The 8437-nt window shown below is 36.0% G+C and overlaps 1 protein-coding gene across 1 annotated transcript; it reads right to left on the bottom strand.

Annotated features, from left to right (window-relative positions):
* Positions 1 to 984: 984 nt before the first annotated feature.
* LOC123197755 lies at positions 985 to 5976 on the bottom strand. The gene is made up of 2 exons (XM_044612129.1): positions 5743 to 5976; positions 985 to 1371 (listed from the first exon to the last, which is right to left on the bottom strand). Exons 1-2 carry the CDS (start codon positions 5880 to 5882, stop codon positions 1248 to 1250), a joined length of 264 nt encoding a protein of 87 aa, XP_044468064.1. The 5' UTR covers positions 5883 to 5976; the 3' UTR covers positions 985 to 1247.
* Positions 5977 to 8437: the final 2461 nt, after the last annotated feature.

The raw sequence follows: 8437 nt of genomic DNA, 5'->3' as shown, positions 1-8437 counted from the left end.
AATGGTTACAAATCCAATCTGTCCACTAAAAAAGATGGAAAGTATAATGTTTTTTATACAAATATATCCAATAACTATTTAAGAGAAAAAGTGTGAGGCACATAGGGGGTGTGATTAAAGTAGGTAAAGAGTGAAGACAAGAGGGTTAATGTGAGAATCATGTTTTACGTTTTTCTGTCTTGTATTAGTCCTTTGCCGGCCTTCCCCATATCATTTTATTCTATTCCGCCTAATATACTGCCATGTAAAAACCACCCTTTGTCCATTACACAACTAATTTCAAGTAAATGTGAAGTGGCTGCTACAGATTGTGCTTAGACAGCGGAATTATTATTATTTATTTATTAAGAAATCAAACAGGATATTCTTATCTGCCTTAAATCTCCTGCTAACTCTACTAACCCTCTCATTTCACACTATGAATAATATCCTTTAACTCTCTTTCTCTGTTTCTTTCTTGATTAAGATATGTACGCATCATCCTTCTTATACTGTAACACATTTTCTTTTTCAATTTTTATTTGTTTAAACTATAGATTTTGATGACTCATCATGGGTATGTATCTTCTTTTATTTGTGACTGAAATATATTTACATAAAACTATAATACTCGTATCTTAATATTTGAATATGTGTTTGATATAATATCTCAAGTTTGTTTAAAAATTGTGAAAATGACTTGTAGTCATTTTCAAAAGATAAGCTGAAACTAGAAATTTGGGGGGAAAAAAGTATGAAGGAAAAAACCTAATTAAATTTAATTTGAGAAGAAACGAAGGAGGATGTAAAACAAATATCTCAATTAAGTTTGAAATTGGAGAAATAGAAACATAACTAAGCTTAGAAAATTATTTTAACGTTAAATATGGTTTAAAGCAATTATTTTATTTATAATTATAAAAAATATGAGAAAAGATCAATTAGATGGGGGCTAAATATCACTTTTCTAAATCAAGAACTCATAAAACATATAAATAGTTTATGTGCTGGTAATGGAGATTTTACACAAAATGGCCCGGTAGAAAGGCAGCCCCAAGTCAGCCTCAAAATCCAAAGGACGAATAATCAATCACTAATCCAACCCCTAATTTGTAATTTTATCAATTATTTGAAATTCTAACAAGTAGTTATTTTACCTTACAAGTTGGCTCACGAGCAATCCCCACTGCATTGAACCATGTTTCCACTATCGTTTTTGGGTATTTACGATTCAACAAGCAACTCTATAAATTCACCATCATATTACATCAATCATCATCATATGAGATATGGAAGCTGGTGGCGCACCCAGATGCTGCCGGATCCTCAGCCCCGCAGCAATCATAAAACTTGGCAGCATATGGCGGATCATCAGGTCCCAATTCATAGTACCTTCAATCAATCAAATGCAGATAAAATCAGTTAACAAGTCTAATGAACTTACACCAAATACATCGTCTCCCATATCGAAATACTGATATCTCCTACTTACAAATGAAATTTCCAAATGTTAAAATGCATCTACCATTGAACATTTCATATCTGAGATAAACACACCTGGAAATTTCATTATGGAAACATTCACAAGTCAGTTGTCAGTTCCCGCTCACTAATTATCTGGTATATATCTTATTTAAATTATGTTTACTCTGTTGAGTTATATATTCTTGCAGCTCAGTAAAACTAGATTAATCTCCACCTACAGGAATTTAGAAATTTGGCTTTGTAATGAAAACAATTTGCATGTCAATTATCATACAATATCAATGGGAGTTCAATGATTGAAAATATATTTATATATATATATACACACACACACGAGACTCCAGAAGGAGAAAAGAGCATCATCCAAAATTTTCTAGCAACATACCAAATTCTCACAATTCAAGATATGAGAAAGAGACATTGCCCTTTCTGTTATAGCCACCCAGTCGACTCTTGGGCTTGCCATTTATCAATCCGGATTTTATCAAAGTTGGTTGCAGGCTATGCAACCACACAAATTAAAATTTATCCAAACATAAATTTCAAAGAACTAGAAAACAAAATGAGAATTTGGTAGATGTGTACTGTAAACTTAACAAAATGTACCACCCAAAGAACAACCAAAAAAAGAGGAACATGATATCTTAACACTCTACAATCATAGTGAAAAAGAAAATATAGTTTAATCAAGGCAGAAAAAGACCAAGTAAATTTAAGTATTATGCAAGAAATCCCTCGCACCAAAAAACAACCAAAAGGAGTAAAAAAAGGAACATGATATCTTAAAAACATTGCACTCTAACAATCATAATGAGAAAAAAATATGTATAGTTTCATTGAGGTAATAAGAGATCAAGTAATATTTACAGATTGCGCCAAGATATAGGGTTTGTAACTTATGTAAAAGAAATTAAATGAACAAACATCACAAAGAAAAGAAAAAAGAAGTATGCTAATGAAAGAGCATGTCATCAATTTATGTGAATGGACACAGAACAGCCTTCCTATTTAATTTAATAAAAGAGTGTAGCATTTCCCCATACCATTAACATTATCAAAAACCCAAAACATGACCAAAAGAATTGCTACCAATGGTGCTTCCATACTTTGACCACTTTATACTAATCACAAATGATGTTGGTTAGCAACAATAAAACCACTATCAGCAGCTCTTCATTTACTAACAGCCAAGAAATATATCATAGCAACACAAGAAAAAAAGAGCCATGAACATAAATCATCAAACAAATACCAGATACCCAAATTAACCAACTCATCAATGTCATCATCATCACCTCTGCTGCACCACCACACCCACACAAACGTTACCATACTTACAACAGGCCAACACTATCAGAAGTGGATACCGAACTTTGATAATGTTGTAAGAGATTCACTTGGTTTCACAGTTCTTTGTGTGTACTTGACATAGCAGGCCCTGCATCCTCCTACTGCTTCAACCCTAGGACTTTCCACTTCAACCGTCCACTAAGAGGCAACACCAAAATCACTCAAAAAAGAAATCCTAATGGTATAAGTGGTTCCACGACAGCACAATTCAAATGTAAGAGATATCGTGTAACAAGGTTCATCATAGAATTGGTACACCAAAAGAAACCATATTAAGTGTTGTATCTCAATAGAGATGGTTCATGAAAATAATGGTAACCATCTGACTAATGGTCAAGACTCACACTGGTCTACAAGTAGACCTAAAAAATCTTATGTTAAACACTAAAGTCTATCTCCTTATCCAAAAAATACCAAAACTTCCATTATCAAATTGGCCTAAAGGAGTATGGTCTTTTAAACTCTTTAATATTCCTACATGTGATAGTCAATCTAACAACATTATTATTACATGCTCTACTGAATCTGATACGAACCTTAAAAGAACCACACCTCAAAAGCTAACTATTGAGATGAGAGAGCCCAAGGTCATATAAATCCCACACTAGTTGCTCATACTTTCCAATGTGGGATCCAAGTCTCATACTTTGCACTTGGGATCCTAACATACCACCACGCTCCGCAGCCCCGCGCCCACGCAGGCTGGCTGTGCGCTAGCTCCCTGCTAGCCCCGAGCGAACAATGCAATGCCGGCGTCACCACCCGCCCCACACGATTGCAACTGGAGACATGGTGATGACTTTAATACCAAATGATACGAACCTTAGAAGAACCACACCTCAAAAGCTAGCTATTGAGATGGGAGAGCCCAAGGCCATATAAATCCCACACTAGTTACTCATACTTTCCAATGTGGGATCCAAGTCTCATACCTTGCACTTGGGATCCTAACATACCACTACGCTCCGCAGGCCCCCCCCCCCCCCCCCAGGTTGTCAACCTGCCCTCTCTGGGACAAACTGACACCTGCCCAGCGGGCCTTGACCAGCTCTTACTACGAGAGCGTCATAGTTCGTTGGAAGGAGGGTGCTTCACATGCCATTCCGCGATTTTCAGCGGTCAAAGGTGGTCATGCTATCACCTCTTTGCTTTCCCCTCCTTGGAACGTATGAGACTCAGGGATGGCTCCCCTGTTTCGCATATTTTGAACGGCCTAGCCCGTTTAAACTGGTCAGAGATCTACAGTGCTCGAGCCTTCTTCTCCACTTCACAGTCACTCAACTCTCTCTCCAGCCATTATACACAGCAAGCACAGTACATTTCAAACAAGTCACAGAATCGTAAACACATTCAGTAGATATGAAATTCCAATTGCATATATGTATTTAATAAGGTTTACAAAAGAGTTCATTACATGATATAGATTATAATATCACAGCAAAGAGATTACAACAGCCAAACCAGAACAAACTGCAATTACACTGCAAAAGATCAAAAGCACTCAGCTCCCAATAGGCTTTCGAGAGGCTTGTACTCTCCCTATCAACCTTCTCTACCAACTTCCTCTCTTCTCGTTTCGTTAGTGGTTTCTTCGTCTCCTGTACCCCTTTCATTTCTGAGAGTTAGCCCCGCCGTTGCTCTCTCCGAAGGAGAGTATGATGTGGAGGGTTCTTGGTCAACAGGGGTCTTTCCCCTGTCAGCCGTCTCTCTGGCCACCGTAGTGTCTCAGAGGTCTCGTAAATACTCCTTTATGGTTTCCACACCTGTTTCTAGCCCCTCCATTCCCTGATGCATTTCACTCATCCGTGAATCCATCTTTCCCATTTGTTCCTTCACCGTCGACATATCCTTTTCCACCGTTTCCATCCTAATCTCCATTCTCGTCATATTCCAGCTCTGATACCAAATGATACGAACCTTAGGAGAACCACATCTCAATAGCTAGCTTTTGAGGTGTGGTTCTCCTAAGGTTCGTATCAAAATCCAGCTGCGGTATTAAGCACAATTTAAGGAGGAGGAATTTTTGTTCTATACAATTCACAAAATTTCTCATCAAATTAATTAAATATCTAGAAATGGGATTTCATTAAGCCATTTTTCTATTTTTCCAACAAGTTGTGTAATTTACATCACCAAAATACCAGTTATGTGTAAGGTCACAATATGTTCTAGCAAACAAGAGGAAAAATCAAATCTGCACATCACATGCTACTTTTCATTTCTAGATTCAAGCCACAAAGAAACTAAACTCATGCCATAGAACGATATTTGCATTTAAGTGCAAACCAGAAATCGATCACAAGCCAAAACATTAGTATAATGATGCTTATAGAAATTATGCTTAAGGCAGATAATGTAGCAAAATAGCTCACTATTAGCAGAGAAAAGGTACTGATGATCATACTCTAATATGATCGAGTCATCAAAGCTAGCCATTGAGCCACAAACTTAAGATATTAACATCACTATAAGATCCAGTAGCACTCACCACCACCCATAAATCAAAACATCTTTGCGATGAATTTAGTGATTGCTGCAGTCATGTATTTCAAAATTACATTAATGTTTCTCATATAAATCCCGCATTGAAACAAAGCATAAACTGCGAACAAGAATTTGTAGGACAAAATGATACATTAAAAAATATCCCTATTCCTCAATCGTCAGTACGTATTTGGAATGAAAATAAACAATTCACCATGAAATGGTACAGAAAAAGAGAAACCTAACAGGACCCATTTGAATGTTCGATTATTTTAGACCAAAAAGCCCCTTGCTTGAACAAACCGTCAAAACTCATCGAACAGAAAATTCAGAAGAAACAGAATATAAAAAACCCTCAATCCATCTCAATAAAAACATTCCAATAGAACCACAGTGTACCCACAAGAATGATGAAAGAGCAACCTAAAGAGAGAGGGGAATGACCTTTTTTGGTCGTCGTGACGACGGCAGACAAAGAAGGAAGGATGGAAGCGGCAAGAAGAAGAGGTGTTGGATTGAGAAGTGTAAGTTTGATGACACCTCTTGCATAATTTCTCAGCCTCTTTCTCTTTCTCTTTCTCCATTGCTCTTTCTAAGACAGCCACAGCCGCAGGTTTCCTATAGGAAATTGGAAATCAATTAAGATTGTACATAAAGCCCATTAATCCTTTACACAGAGTTAGTTTTAGATAAAATTTAATTGGTTTTAATTTTAGGATATGAAATCATTGGATAATATGTAAAATGAAAAGAGTAAATGACATGTTTCACCAAATGTTTGCTTCGAAAATACTTTTACACCCTCAGATAACATAAATATTTTTCCACTAAAAATAGTAAAATTACTATTTTATCCAAACTATTTCATTTTTTAAAATTACTATATAACCTATATTACTAAAAATTAAAAAGACCTTTTAAATATCCAAATGAGGGAAAAACTCACTTATTTTTCTTTCATTTCACCGTCACTCTCATTTTCTTTTGTTTTCCACTTCAAGCTATTGTCGATTTCACTTTCTTCCTCTTGTTCCTTTGTTTCTTTATTCCCTTTTCTTTGACCTTCTTCCTTTGCTAAAAAATTTCAAACAGTCGTCAATGCAAGCCTTCACTTGATTCTAGTTTCTTCCTTTGATTTATAATTGCTTATTTTTAATTTATTTTACTCTTTTAAATTGATCAATATTATTTTAACTCCAACTATTAATAAAATTAGTGAAATATTAGAACTTTTAAAAAGAAAATCTGGCTTCAAGTCTTTATTACTCTTATAAACTATTAATTTATCTAATATAATGATTATAAATTTAATTACTACATTTCAGACTTATCCGACCAATCAATATAGGTTAGATCTTTGGTTATCAAAAAAAGATAACTTAATTGAGTAAAAGTTATCATCAAATACAGTTTCTATCACAAAGAAAGAGAGAGTGATGGGGACTGGCAATAGTGAGATTGTGACAGTGATAAACAAGTAATGCTAGCAACTCAAGTTTTTAAAAAATTTTAGGGATTAATTTGTAAGTTTTAAAACCTTTGTAGTAGCTAAAAAGTTATGTTCAGGGTCTAATAGTTATTTTTATATTTTTTTAAATTAATAAATAATAAAATTACTATTTTATCTTATTTTTTTAAGCAAAGTTTAATTTTGGATGATAAATATTATTTTGACCATCTAAAGCTGGAAAAGTGCTTTTAGAGCAAACCTAAGGTGGGAAATTAAATTTTCTTTAAAAAAATGGGTTTACGATACTATCCGCCATTACGTTTCTCCGGCTGGGCCACAACTCAACGATGCCACGAAATATGAAATTTCACAAGAATGGTGAGCATTTGCCTAGTTCCCTCTATCAAAACTTATATTAAAGGTTTGACTAATTTTTCGGGTTGTTGAGATATTATTGAGATCTTTGTAATCATAGAGAATCATATAGATTAGGAATTCAGATATTTGTATTGATAGTGAATCATAGAAGATCATATAGAATAGGAATGTTATAATATTCTTCCTAATCTTAGATAGGAGAAGTTAATAGTTTTCCTAAATTAGCTTTTCTAATCTCCTATATAATTGTAATTCTATTGAATGTGATATATACAGAAAATTATATTCTTTCATATTCTTACATGGTATCAGAGCCTAGAATAAGAATTTGAAATTTTTCCGGCATCCTTTCCGACGAATAAACCCCCTTTCCGGCTGTTTCTCCGATCACCATCGTTCCATCATCTTCCGGTGATTGTGCTCACCCTGGAGGGATCGAAATAGTCTCGCCGTCAAACCCGTCGAAGTCCCGTTGTCGTTCGCCGCTGCACGGGCCGCTTGTCTCCTCAGTATCTCCGTCGCCGATCTCTTGTTTCGGTGACCGTGAAACGACACTGCCCTCTCAATCAGACTCAGACGACACCAACGATTCCATCCGTGGAAACTCCGCTGCCATCCGACGTCGGAATAACTGGCATGCGCTGGCCGTTGTTCGTGCTCAGACTGTGATCTCCGATCTGTTTCTCTGGAGAGCGTGCTACCTCACCGTCGGCACTGTCAGTTACAGAAAGCTCCGGTGATCCTCCTCCGGCCATCCACGCGTTGTTCTGTCACCGTCCGCTTCTGTTATCATCGAAAATCAGTTTCTGCCGACTTTTCTCTTCTCTTCAGATTGTGATTCTTCTACCGGCCTTATCTTCGGGAGCTTTTCAATGCTTCTTCTACCAGGTGGATTAAGTTTTCGATCTTATTCTGATATTATGGCTATTGAAAGCTTCAAAGCAGGTACATCATTCTCGTTCACTTCCTTGCCTATTATCACAACTGAAAAATTAACTGGTAGCAGTAATTATACTTCATGGGCTGCTTCTATTGAGTTATGGTGTATGGGACAAGGAATCGAAGCCCATTTAATCACTAAGGTTGAGGATGTTCAAACCGATACGTCTAACTGGATTAGAATTGATGTTGTTTTGTGTAGTATGTTATGGAATACGATTGATATCCAACTGCAACCAATTTTTAAAGCATATCGTACATGCTTTGACCTATGGGCTCAGGCTAAACTTCTTTATACTAATGACATCCAACAACTATATTCTGTGGTGTCTAATATGGTTAATTTAAAACAACCTGGGTAGAGCATGTCAG

The sequence above is a fragment of the Mangifera indica genome, chromosome 2, assembly GCF_011075055.1.
Source record: "Mangifera indica cultivar Alphonso chromosome 2, CATAS_Mindica_2.1, whole genome shotgun sequence".
NCBI classification, from domain to species: domain Eukaryota; kingdom Viridiplantae; phylum Streptophyta; class Magnoliopsida; order Sapindales; family Anacardiaceae; genus Mangifera; species Mangifera indica.
The sequence above is the reverse complement of the archived record's forward strand: the minus strand, read 5'-3'. Positions and strand labels throughout refer to the sequence as shown.

Excerpts from the sequence above, each read along its gene's own strand:
- LOC123197755 (XM_044612129.1), bottom strand. The coding sequence starts at position 5,882 with ATGGAGAAAGAGAAAGAGAAAGAGGCTGAGAAATTATGCAAGAGGTGT. Across the intron at positions 1,372-5,742 it reads CGTCACGACGACCAAAAAAG|GTACTATGAATTGGGACCTG; the intron begins GTCATTCCCCTC and ends GATTGATTGAAG.